The sequence below is a fragment of the Cicer arietinum genome, chromosome 7, assembly GCF_000331145.2.
Source record: "Cicer arietinum cultivar CDC Frontier isolate Library 1 chromosome 7, Cicar.CDCFrontier_v2.0, whole genome shotgun sequence".
Lineage (NCBI taxonomy): Eukaryota > Viridiplantae > Streptophyta > Magnoliopsida > Fabales > Fabaceae > Cicer > Cicer arietinum.
The window spans coordinates 1,745,092-1,758,729 of NC_021166.2; the positions used below are offsets into that span (position 1 = coordinate 1,745,092).

Consider the following 13,638-nt stretch of genomic DNA (forward strand, 5'->3'; position numbering starts at 1 on the left):
TCCCTAACATGGAGGGGGTAAAAAGGGATATTGTTGTACAGGAAAACTAGCTCAGGCTAATATGAAACTTGTAATAATTTAAAGTTACAGGGCAACATCCATCAATCTTGGATATTTGGGTGATATTGTGCAACTGGATTTGCATTCCAGCAAACTATCTAGTTCTTGTCTTGACAAACTTAGGTCTCGATGCCTTCTTCTCCATCTTTTCCCTCTTCTTGCGGGTCTTTTCATCTTCAACAGATTCCTGGTCACAAAATGCATACACAATTGATGTTACAATGAAACTTTCCGTGACCTGAAAGTGAAAATTAATCAAGACAAAGATCATACGTACCTCTGAACCTTGCGGCAAAAATCCTTTAATGAGGCCAAAGGATTGGTATGCTCCAAATGCCGGTATCTGATAAATGTCAATAAGGAAGCAACTGTTTTACTGAAAGTTGTTGCATTTTCTTTTTTAATGATGAAAAGGTTTTACTACTTTTTATGTAAAACACGTTCAGATATGATTTCAACTTAAACTTCAACTACTAAATATATATTTTTGGACCAAGAAAGAAAAAACTAAGTCATAATTCAAGCAATTTCCAACCACAGTTGATTTTGTACAAAACACCTGATATAATTCATAAATGAACACACTATTACGCCAGTGTCAGAAAAGTAGCTAATGGTCAGATGATAACCACACAATGTTTTGGGCGCCTCTTCCTGCTTAGCAATGCAACCCCTTTTCCCCTCACGTTGGTTGCTTTCTGGCACACAAAAAGTTGGCAATATGTACTCTATTTTTCAGGCATGCACTAATAAGTAGTAATGACTAATAAGTAAATCTAATGAACCTTTGGATAAAGTCCTCTTTATGGTAAATGATCATTTTTACTGCAGAATAACTGTGTGCACACACGCACATACTGCCAAGCCTGGCAGATAACGGATCTCTTAGAAGCTAAGACTACATTGGTTTCAGTCCGAGTGTGTGACTACACCATTAACAATTACAGTCCTACATTCTAAAAGTATACCACATTTTTGTGCCAATAGAGCCAACCAAAAGCTTATTTGTGAGCAGATTGGACCTTACCACAAGATATGTGTACCAGAACTTTCCGGAGATGATGGACGCGACTTGCACAAAGCATGTTATGTAGATAACATCATGTAAATAGCTGCAAAAGACGACAGGCAATAAGTGAAGAATATATATTATGAAATTAAAAGATAGCAAAAAATTCAGTATAGTTGAACTTTATTAATCAACATAGTTTGTTTTCACATAAGAGTCAAGAACTATTGGTGACTGGAAATCTAAATGAAGGGGAGGGAGTGCTGACTACCCCAGACCTACTAGATCAGCTGACTACGAACATGTTTTGGGTCCATCCAGTAGACAAAATTCCATAAGCTACATCTTACAATATATACACAACCATTATTGCATGATGGACGAAATACAAATTTTAGTTAATTTTCCTTTTAGTTTTTAGTAAAACAGAGTACAGTTCATATCCGCACAAACTTAAGAGCTTCAAATACTTTAAATAAAGAATTAGTATCGAGTACCACGTTATGCACAAAAATACCTGACAGAAAAAAACTGCAAAAGATCAAGTAAAAAAATCATTGGCACAGATAAAAAATAGCTTTTTAAATCAAGATGCATATCTTGTACACATACAGTGATTGCAAGTGAACTTAAATGAACCCGACAAAAAGTATGTCATCAAGTGATCTTTAGCTAGAATTGTCATGGAAAAATGAAGAATGTGAAACTTGGTGGAGGGTGTGATATGGCATTGACTAGAGAAGGTGATATTGTGGATTGTCCCAGGAGTAATATTGCCCCTACTTCCCTTAGACGACAAAGGCCCAATTTGGATTAGCATCGAACTTGTAGGAGTTTATCTATTAAAATAAGTTTATGGAGACCCATGAAAAATCCTTATGAAAAAAATTAAGATGGAGAAAATAATTTTAACTTGTAAGAGAAGCTATTGTTTAAATGACATTCATTTAATACACTTATGGAGATCTGTACAGAGACTGAATTAAAATATTCCCACAAGACAAGACAAAGTCATACCCACAAACTCCACCAGTAGTCATATCAAACCCACCATCTAAGAGTTCACCATCTTCGGCGTAACTAGGGTTTGCCATCTTAGCAAGTTGTTGATAGGGAAAATAATATGCTAAAGAAGTCACAACCAAGCCAATCCAATGCTTCCAGGTGAATGTGGAATGGAAAATTAACATCCTTATTACTACATAAATAACCTGTTCAATAGTAAACCAACAAATCAAGTAATCAATAAGCTAGTAAATAAATTTGAGGAACAATGATTCGTTTATGTTCACATGCATGCTCGTTATAATGTCAACAACTAATGATCAATTAATCATATTTCAGACGCTATTTGTAAGCATAATCTATATTTCATCAATTGAATTTTCAATTGTAGATGATTTAAAAAGTGAATTAAATTCTAACCAAAATTTTGCAGAAATGATGAGGCTAAAAAACCCTAACAAAGTGAATTGAAATTGCAATAAGAGAGAGCGAGAGTGTTGAGAAAAAGTACGTTGCAAGCGATGATGATGCGGCGGAGCCTAGCCATGTGACGAGCGTTTTCATCCTTGCGTTTCTTAGCACCCTGATTCGCCATTTCACCCAACAACGTTACCGGTGCCGATATCGCTGCTATGTTTCTTCTTCTTCTTCTTTGGGTCAACGTTTTCTGCTTCTGCACCGGAATTTCGAATATGGGCCCAGGGCCTATCATTATTCAATTGGGCTCAACTTTTTTGGTATTTGGGGCCCAATGCATCTTGATCTTGGTTGACCAAAAATAACTTTTTTCCAAAAAATTATCTATCTTTGTAGGATTACCAAAAAAACTTAATTCATTCATCAATTTTCTATATTTTTTTTATTCTACTGTTTAACAACTACTCATTATTGATCCAAATTCATATTTTTTTAAAGTTTGTTTCAATCATAAAAAATGTAATTTGAATTAAGAACTACATTAAAAAATGCATTAAGTTTTTTCATTTTCCATAGTTTATGAAATTTGAATTTGCTCAAGAGAATTATTCTTAAAAAAATAATAATTTAATTTTTTTTTACATTATTTTGTTTTGTTAATCTCGCACTCTTTACCGTTTATTTTAGAAAATTGGGGAGATGAGAATGAATATTCATGAAGAAAAAAACTAAAATAGTTAAAAGAGATCAAATGAGTTTTTGTTGGTGTTGTAATAAACAAAAATATTTGTGAGATGGAGGAGTAGGGGTCGGTGGCATAAAAGTAATCTTTTCTTTCTCATATGATACTTCTCGAGTATAATAATAATAATAATAATAATAATAATAATAATAATAATAATATTAATAATAATAATATTATTATTATTATTATTATTATTATTATTATTATAATAATATAAAGCATCACTAATAACCAAGCATTAAAAAAATCAAGCATGTTATTAAAAAAATATTCAAGCAAGCAAGCAAGATTAAAAGTTGAAAAGAAACGACAACAATAAAGTAATTCAAGTACTATCATGCTGATTAAGACTTTTTGTGCTTTAATTAGGTATCAAGCAGAATATAACCTATGATTCCAACTCATTACCTGGCTGGACTTTTACATCTGGAATCAAATCAGCGCTTTAAATATTTGTTTTTCTTGACTAAAATTAACATTCCATTCATAAAAAATACAAGATACCATTGCTAAAACGAAGTGGTTAAATCCAGCCAATGTATGTGGATATAATTATTCAATAATAAAAAGTTTTTCACACGTGAACAAACATAAAAAATCAATACCTTTTTAGATTAAGATTCCACGGTCAAAGACAAACAAATTTCTTTTTAACTTTAAACTCAAATAAATCATATATGTTCCGAATTTGTCTAATTTTACTCTTTTTAATAATCTTTTAATGAACAAATATCTCTTTTTGATAATCTTTTAATGAACAAAGATAATGTTAATAAATATGGTAATTACATTTAATTTTAAAAACATTGCAGTAAGAAGAAAAAATAAATATTACTGCATCAAAATAATAAATAATATAATATCGTATTTAGACAATAAAATCATAAATAAAATATAAAAGAAAAATTAAATTATTTATTTAAATAAAATAAAAAAATAAAATTATTTAAATGACTTGTTGAGATCAAAAAATTAATCATAAATTACTCCATTATTGTCATGAATAAATAAGAAGTGAGTGGAGTACATTTTCTATGGAGGCGGTTAAGTTTATTTTCACACTTGTTTGTGTTTTGCTAGTTTCAAGGGAATTGCTCATTGATTTTTTTCTAGTTTCTCTATAATTTTTCTTCCAACAACAAGTTTTTCTAAATTTTTCTATTGATATAATTGATCATCGCCGTTAGTTCGATTTGATGGTCAATTCTATTGCATAATTGGTCACCGTTGTTAATTTGATTTTATGGTTCATGACATAACACTGCACGTGATCCTTTTTAATTGACGCGGTATCATTATAATTTTAATTTTCTTTTCAATTAAAACTTAAAAACACAAACAAATTATTTTCAATCAAAAATTTTAATACACCGAAACAAAATAAAATTAAATAATACATTGAAGCAAATACATCCGAGAATAAAACTAATGAATTGAAAACAAAATCTGAAAATACATAAAGTTTGAAAACAATTTCTTCTTGCTCTCGCAAAAAAACACTAAGATTCTATTTGGATAATTTAAAAGAAATGGAGTGGAGCAAAATAGAATAGAACTAATGAGACATATATTTTATTTCATTATTTTAATGTTTTATGACAGAATGCAATTAACTGCTCATTCCATTGGATATATTTCATATTAGGGAAATGAAAAATTGGTCGCATTTGATGATTGTGAATGATTGAGTTTGACGTTGGTCGCATTTTAGTGTTGGTGATAAATGCAGTTTTGATGATGATGAACGCGAGTTAGATAATATGATAACAACGACGATGAAGAAATCGATTTGGACAAATTGAAAGTTTAGATTCATTTTAGGATTTTAATTGGGGAACAACCATTGCCTTCAATTGAAAAATTTAGGATTTTAATTGGATATTTTAGTTTGTTTGATATTTAAAATAAAATAAAAAATTAATTATAAATATAAAAATGTTACGTCAATTAAAAACGTTTGTTAATAGAAAAGCCAACATTTTATTTATACCTTCTTTATAAAATACTCACATTATATTCCAAAATAACAATTGATTTTTTCTTTAAAACAAACAATTTATTTTGTGATAATTTTTTAACATTATATTTTTGTTTGGTACAATTTTTAACATTCTATTTACTGGTAAATTTTAATGAATTTGTATAAATATTATAAAAATAATTTTACACAATCAAATAATTACATAGCATCATGTAAATATTTGGTTAAAATATTTTAGAGAAAAATAAATACCCACTCAATTGTACTGGCGGTAAATAATAATCGTTTATTTTATATGATGATAACTTCCATAATTATATAACCACTTAATTACATTGATAAGGTATAAACATTACATATTTATAATAATATAGCAAAATAATATTATCGCGAGACCTGGACGAATGAGTGTATAAAATATTTGTACACTATTGGAGGTATAATAAACTCTACTTTTTATTTTTTTTTACTCAAACTATGTTATTGTTTTCTCCTAAACAAAACAAAATATAAGCAAACTCAACACATTTAAGTTGTGACAAAATATTAAAAACAAAGTTGACTATTTTCAATTTATTTAATGATAGTATAAATAAAAAATGACATTTGTTTAATGCCCACATTAAATTTTAGAATTAATAATCAATTCTTTTAAGTAAAATAAATGAAGAGCTTAATAATAATTTTCACTTCCACGAGTTTCTTTTATTTTTACTTTTATTTTTATTTTTTATAAAAATACAGTGATTTTAGATAATAAATTTGAATTTTAAAATCAGATTAATAATAATAAAAGTGAATAACTAATTAGTTTAGTTAATAATTATATACTTAATTAATTTTATTTATATATTAACACAGATTGAGTATAAGTAATTTAATTTTCTATATTTGAGTGCCGATTCATTACACCAACATCTTACAACTCAAACAGTTCTCATAAAAGCAAAACTTATTATCAGAAGCAATAATGGTTCCCAAATGAACAAGCAGATCAAAAAAGTTGTGGTCCAGTATTTAGGAAAAGAAAACATTAATGCACTATGGAAAAATAGGTCGGGTTTATTAAAGATTTAGCCATAAAAGATTTATTTATTTAAATATGTTAAGTTTTAGTTTCTTTAAAAAGCATATCAAATTTAATAGGTCGGTTTATATATAATTATAATATGTATTATACATATAATAACAATAAGATAAAATAGTCATTATATTTGTATATTAAAGATTTTTTATTTTCTTTTTTTAAAAAAAGATTTATATTTTTCAATAATTAAACACTCTTTATTAGAAGGACTATAAATTAAACGTCTGTATTTTATTATTCTATTTTATTAATAATTGTTGTTCATGTACATATTAAGTTTGGTGAAAAAAGTGAAGAAAAAAAAATGTTATGGGTTCAATTCACATTTTTGTATTAGTATATTAAATATAGACAAAATATATTTGTTTTATACTTCTTAAAGTAAAATAGACTTAAATTAATGCTTAAAATAAAACATTTGATCTGTAAGAAGTCAAATTTAAGTTTTAATTTTTTTATATAGACTTGATCAATTTAAGCAAAGATCGATCCAACTCAGACTATTTCTACACCTAATAACGTATAATTGAAATATATTGTCATATAAAATAAAATTCTTTAAAATGTCGTGCTAAATATAAAAAGAAATATTTAATTTCAATTCACATTTTTGTATTGGTCTATTAACCTTTTTAGATATATAAAAAACATATTTTGTATATGCCTTAATGCTAAATATGAAGTAGCAATTTCAATCACAAGAAAATTGAGTTTGAATTGTGATCTTTTTTAAAATTTTATTTATATGCTTATTTTAAATTAACTCAATAATGATATTGATTTAATAAATAATAAAAGCATAAAATTCATAAGTAATATAACAATAAAAACTTCATGGTGTGATCAGTGCTAAGTGAGTCATAAATAAATGGAGATAAAGAAAAAATAATCTACACAACAATATATCATAGTTCATCCAAAGTGGGTTACGCTCAGTCATCACAGCTGTTATATTTTCACTATGTGCTTCATAACCATTAATGTTATCCTTTCTAAAATTTTATCTTGATCACACCTTTATTAATTACAATATTCACCTTTCAACTTATAAATATTTTTTACAAACACACTAAATTTAATGTAAAAGATAGATTTGAGTTACAATTGATGTATATGATAAAAATGTTTGGGATATTGAAACTTATCAACACTAGTTTAAGATAAATAAAAGACAGACTCAGTAAATAATAATTCACAAATATAGTAAAGAGAGTTGGAGTTTGTTTGAAGCGTTTTTGACTTGTTCTTACTTGAACAAGTGTTGGTAGATTTGTAAATTGAACTTTTTTCTTCATCTTCCGATTGATATTCGATTTATAGATGATAAAAATGCTTTGAATATTCAATTTAAATTGAATATAGTCGTTGGACACACTTTTCAAGTGTTAGATATATTTTAAAGCAATTAAACATGTGTTTATATTGATGTTCATAATGTTATTGACAATTGAATAACGTTATTGCTTTTAAGTTTGGTGGAAAACGTGAATGAGTTGTTAAATGTTAGTTTGGTATTGTTTCCAATAAAAATTACGCATAACTTTTTGCAAAATATTGTAAGTACAATGTACTTGTGTTTTTACTCGCAAATCATAAATCTTGAGGTTTTTTTCCTTCTTTGGGAATTCAACTTGAGTTATGGGCTTCACCGTTGATTTGAGCAGTATTGATACTCTTTAATATGTGGTTTAGACTGTATAAAATTATCTGTTTTAATTATATCTTTAAAATAGAATAACTAGAACGTTCTTTTGTAAAACCATAACATTATTCGTTTCTGCTTTATATGAGTGATGGATTTTGACAGTTGTTGTGTGTCATGTTTTGTATGTTTTGCATGCGTGTTAGTTTTTGCAAAGATGCAGCGTTGGTATTTCTGTTCTTGTTGTACTTTTTAATCATAAATTTGGAGATTGATCTTGTTGTGTTGTTATTGATGTTTTGTTTTGCCTTTGTTGACCCTCTTTGAACAAATATGTCAAAAATGATCTTGTGTATATTATTAACTTCCTCTGTAATAAATATTGATGATAGATGTACTTTCGTAGTTCAGATCGATCTTAAATTACAACAGATTTTGCTATTTGTAAACCATAACATTATTGGATTAAAGTGTGAAAACCATAACGATATTCGTTTCTGTTTTAAGTCATTTGTTGGAGTTTGAACTTCTTATAGTTGTTGCGTGCCAAACTTTTCTATTTTGTATGTGTGTCCGTGATGCAGTGACTGCCTTTTTCTTGATGCTTTTGTTTTGCTTTTTGTTGATCGAATTTGTTCAAAGCAATCCTTTTGTATAATTCTGTTCTTTCATTTTTAAGATTGATTTATTTGTAACAAAGGTTGATATATTTTCGCAGCCTATAACGACCTTGATTAATGAAATATTTGTCCATAATGTTCTTTGACTGAATGTTTTGAAAATCAGAGCGATCGTCGTTTTTCTATTTAATAACCATAACAATCTTGCTTTCTCATATTTATGTTTTTAATAAATCAGAATGATATTCGTTTTTTTCATAGTGATATTGTCATTAATTTTTAAGCACTTTGATGAAATGAATGACTTCTTACTTGTTTCACTTATGAAATTCACGTTCATTAAATAAAACTCAAGTGCAGTCATTAGTAGATCACCATTAATAAGAATTAATAATTTATTTCATAGAGTTTGTTGTCATTAAAATATATATCAAAAATATTATTTTCTCAACAAAATAGACTTAAACTAATGCTTAAAATAAAACGTTTAACACGTAATAAGTTAGATTCATGTAATTTTTAAATTGACATGACTTATTTAAGCAAAATTCAATCAAACCCGACACATTCTCACATCTAATAACATATAATTGAAATATAATATCATATAAAATCAAACTCTTTAAAATTTGTTAAATATAAAAAGAAATATTTAATTTTATTAATATATTAACTTGTTAATCTATTAAAAAATAAGCATTTTCCCACAATCCTTTAACTTAATTTCACATAACAATTAAGTCATTTATATTTTTTTTTTCCCGATTTGATCTATTATTTAATTTAAAGTAACAATTTGATCATTTATGTCTTAAAATATCAATAATATTATATTTGTTTTACATAGATCAATAAAATTCAACATTATTTTCAAACAAAACTCAGTAAATTATTATCATCTTCAACAAAATTCAAAATTTCATCAAATTTATAATTTAAATGTTCAAATATACTCACATTTTCATATCAAACAACAACAACTTCAAATCCATCAAATAAATAAGTTACATTTTGATATTCAATTTATGAATTTGATTTGGAGAAGGATGTAAAAAAGAATAAATATTTGCCTTAGTGATTTGGAGGGCAAATCTTAAAGTGTTAATTATTTATTCGATGTTGTCGTCGTCGTTGGAGATAAAAATACAAATTTATTTGAAAATTTAAGTTGTGAATTTCACGAATATATATATATATATATATATATATTTTTTAAATTAATAGTGAATTTTATGAGTTTTGTTTGAAGATGATGAATTTTATGGGTTTGTGTAAAACAATATAATATTGTTGATATTTTAAGAAATAAAAAATCAAACCGTTACTTAAAATTAAATAAAGAATAAAAAAAAATCAATGTAATTGAAATAAAGTAAAGAGACCGCATGAAGTATTTACTTAAAAGATATTAATATGAATTAAACTTAAAAATAAACTAATAAGTTGTACCATATTTTCATAAATGTGAGACTTAAACTTTAAAAAAAAAACTTATTGTACATCAACGTCATACTTGAACTTTAATTTTTTTTTGACTAGTCATATCACCTTACAAAATATAGTTCGACTTCGATTATTTCTGTAACACCCAAACCATTCCCGTTACGAGCGATGCTACCTCACGACCTTCTCGTCCCCTAACCACTCTGTTGGAAATAGTGAGTTTTTGTCTTCTGTGGCTCAATTGGTAGTTGAACTGTGTGGAGGCGGTACTTATCCCCCAGGTACCGGGCTCGAATCCCACGAAAGGCAAAAACTCGTTATTTCCAACGGAGTAGTTAGAGGGGCGAGAAGGTCGTGAGGTAGCATCGCCGGTAATGGCCGGGGTGTTACAATTTCTACACTAAGTAGAGAACATATAATCAGAATATTACAATAAATTACATTGTGATTTTATAATTAATTATAATAAAAATTAAATATTTATAATAATTTAATTTTCATGATTAATTATTATATAAAAATTTCTTACATTGATTATATATATAAGTATTTTTAATAATATATATGTTAAATCCTACTTAATATATAATTATAATGTAAAATTATTTACACAAACTTTTAAGTATATTATTTATTTATATGGTTAATGTAAATTTTTTACATTATCAATTAAATATATTAACTATCAAATAATTAAAAGTATTTATTTTTATCGATAACTATTTACAAAGTTGGACATATATAAATAATTGTAATTTGTCTACTATATATATTTATAGTCTTAACACAATGTAAATTTTCAGCCCTATTATTATTGTAGATATTTGCATACATTCTTTTGAAAATACTATATCAGTGTGACATTTGATAAGATAAAACTGGACATATATCTGTAATGCATAATAATTATACTAAAAAATAGTATAAACATGTATTTATTTATTTTTATACAAGTATGAATACGATTTGTTTAGGCTACAAGGAAAGCTTTAACCAAAAAGAGACTATAAGGAAAGTTCTTTTTTTCTTCTTAAAGACTATAAGGAAAGCTAAACAATATTCTAAATACGTTAAATATTATTTTTATATAGTGAATTTTTTGACCAAAAATTTCAAGACATTTATTAGTAGAATCTGAAATTATCTATGATAAAAAGATAAAATATGATAAAATATTTATACTATATAATTATAATTATCAATATTTATTAAAAGTAACAGGTAAATAATTGTCCTAAAAATTTTCTCCATGTTTGGTGACCAAATAACTACTAATTTATGTGGATAATATCAAATATTATTATTATTTAAATTTTTGGCATTAACGATGTAATTGCATGTTTTTAGATGCACTGTCACGAACGGCATCTTCTCTATCTGGGACGGTGTCTTTATATATATTCTTTAAATAATTGTGATGTAACGTCGAAGCAAACGTGTGATTTTCAAAGTCAACAAAATGTCGAACACTTAACAAACAAAAATAAATAAATAAAACCCCAAACCCAAAAAGCCAACACTGATTTTTTATTCTTTTTTATATGTAAATAAATTTATATGACTTATGTTTGATGACTCATCTAAATCAGCGCATGTTTTAAAGTTAAAAAAAATACTGACAAAACGAATATGAGAGAGAATACGTCAATTCGAAAATATAATATAATCCGAGTGAATATGCAATCTTGAACAAATTAGATATTATATTTTATAAATTGATAAATATATTATTAAAATATTAATTAAAATAATCTTTTAATAAACATTTATCATCATTTATAACATTGATTTCAAATCAATGTTATATTATATTTTTAAAGATAAATTTGCGAATGAAATTTTATAATCTAAAAAATAAATTTATGAATAATTATAATTATACATAAATTAAATATACATTGACAAATTAGTAAAATAAATTATTTAAATTTTATAAAAAATTAATTGATCATACGATAACGTTAATATGATATCTAACTAGAGATCTTATATAATATTCAATTAATTTATCATATCATACTTTTAGTAGTAAAAATTTAAATATAAATAATTTTAATTAATATTTTAAATAAGTATTTATTAATTTACATCATTTATTAATTTACATCTTCACTAAATATTCTCTTTGTCTAACGTGTTGTTTAAGTTTTTTTTAAGTATATTAAAAAATGAAAAAATTGTTTAGCAAATTATATTTTTTTAATTATTCATTTTTTAATTATTATAAATGCAGATTATAATTAATATTTGAATGTAGTGTGCATATTAATAATTAATAATTAAATGATATAATTGAAAAATAGTAAATTAATTTATATTAAAAACTGTTAAGAACATTCTAAGATAATATTTTTTAAAGGGATACTAGGAAGGAATGAATAGTTTACTCTAATTTGATTTAAATAAAAAGCAAACTGAAAAAAAGACTAGTTCTCTTTCCGAAGAACAACCTGTTCCAATAACAAAACATGCAAACGAGAGAGTCACAAAGATCTTTCTCTGTTCACTAGAAAAAATAAACTCAGTTTTTTCTCTTCTTTTATTTGTTCCTGTTTTCTGGGACGTGTTCTTATCTTATCTTTATTCAAGGTTCGTTTTTCATCTCTCTTTTTAACAATTTCTTTCATTGTTTTTTGTTTTCTTGAAGAAAAAAAAAAGCTTCCCTTTTTTCAGTAATCTTCCTAACATATTGGAATGAATTGAGATTTGAAAATGGAAATTAAATCTAATCTGTATTTGTTCTTTGTTTTCTTCTTAATTTTTAATTTTGGTTAATTGTTATTAAGAACTAAGAAGTTTTTCTGATTCAAATTTTTATTTTTTTTAATTTTATTTCAGGGTTTCTTGAAATTTTTTGTGGGGTTATTCTTATTGGAGCTGGGTGTAATTGAACTGGAAGATGAGAATCACTATTCGTTCTCTACGCCAATTGGGTCAAACTTTTCATAGGCAAAGTAGTGTTGTTAAGATCAATAATCTTGTTGCAGAAATACCATGTTGCTTTGAAAACAATTGTCAAATTCATAGTTCAGCTTATAAAGTTCCTGATCATGCTGAACCCAATTTATTAAAGATTCATCCATTTATTACAACATCCACAAGATCTGTTTCAGCTGATGCTGTTAAGCTCACAAATGGAGGTTCACCTATTTTTTGTGTCTCAATTTTCTTTTTGAATTGAAACTTGTTTTTATTTCTTTCTTATTTTATTTGTATTGGAATTTGTTGAAATGGTTACAGAAACTACCAGAAGCGGCCCTCTTGTCGAGTACGAACGAAGAATTGCTAATGGTGATTTGGTAGATGGTGATAGTTGCCAGGTAGAATCTTTGCATTTCATTAATGCATAATTGAATTTATGATGAAATGGATTTTCCTAGTTTGGTTTATTGAGAAAATGTTGCTGGAAATTTTTGTATGCATTTGTTCATGGAACTTTAATTATTAGCCAATAGTAACTACTTTAACTTAATATTCTTATCCTTTTGTTTGTTGAGATAGGTAGAGACAGTGACTGAACTTCAGAGACTCTATGATGAGCTAGTTGAGTATGTCGATGAATGCCAATTGGATCGCAATTCCGAAAAACCTGTAAGGTATAATATACACAAAAAACTTTGCTTCCTGCT

At 26.3% G+C, this 13,638-nt stretch overlaps 2 protein-coding genes across 2 annotated transcripts in view; one reads left to right on the top strand and one right to left on the bottom strand.

Moving 5' to 3' along the window:
* Positions 1 to 2,743, bottom strand: LOC101498539 (uncharacterized). Its single transcript, XM_004507716.4, has 5 exons — positions 2,586 to 2,743; positions 2,087 to 2,280; positions 1,088 to 1,172; positions 338 to 403; positions 1 to 247 (listed from the first exon to the last, which is right to left on the bottom strand). Exons 1-5 carry the CDS (start codon positions 2,667 to 2,669, stop codon positions 155 to 157), a joined length of 522 nt encoding a protein of 173 aa, XP_004507773.1. The 5' UTR covers positions 2,670 to 2,743; the 3' UTR covers positions 1 to 154.
* A 9,697-nt stretch (positions 2,744 to 12,440) lies between these two features.
* The window catches only part of LOC101499104 (uncharacterized), a 4,279-nt gene continuing 3,081 nt past the window's right edge, over positions 12,441 to 13,638 (top strand). Inside the window, exons 1-4 of the mRNA XM_004507718.4 lie at positions 12,441 to 12,598; positions 12,848 to 13,149; positions 13,250 to 13,329; positions 13,511 to 13,605. Coding sequence (XP_004507775.1) covers positions 12,909 to 13,149; positions 13,250 to 13,329; positions 13,511 to 13,605 — 416 coding nt within the window. The 5' untranslated portion in view covers positions 12,441 to 12,598; positions 12,848 to 12,908. The remainder of the gene's footprint in view (positions 12,599 to 12,847; positions 13,150 to 13,249; positions 13,330 to 13,510; positions 13,606 to 13,638) is intronic.

Excerpts from the sequence above, each read along its gene's own strand:
- LOC101498539 (XM_004507716.4), bottom strand. The coding sequence starts at position 2,669 with ATGGCGAATCAGGGTGCTAAGAAACGCAAGGATGAAAACGCTCGTCAC. Across the intron at positions 1,173-2,086 it reads ACTACTGGTGGAGTTTGTGG|CTATTTACATGATGTTATCT; the intron begins GTATGACTTTGT and ends CGTCTTTTGCAG. Across the intron at positions 404-1,087 it reads TCTGGTACACATATCTTGTG|ATACCGGCATTTGGAGCATA; the intron begins GTAAGGTCCAAT and ends GACATTTATCAG.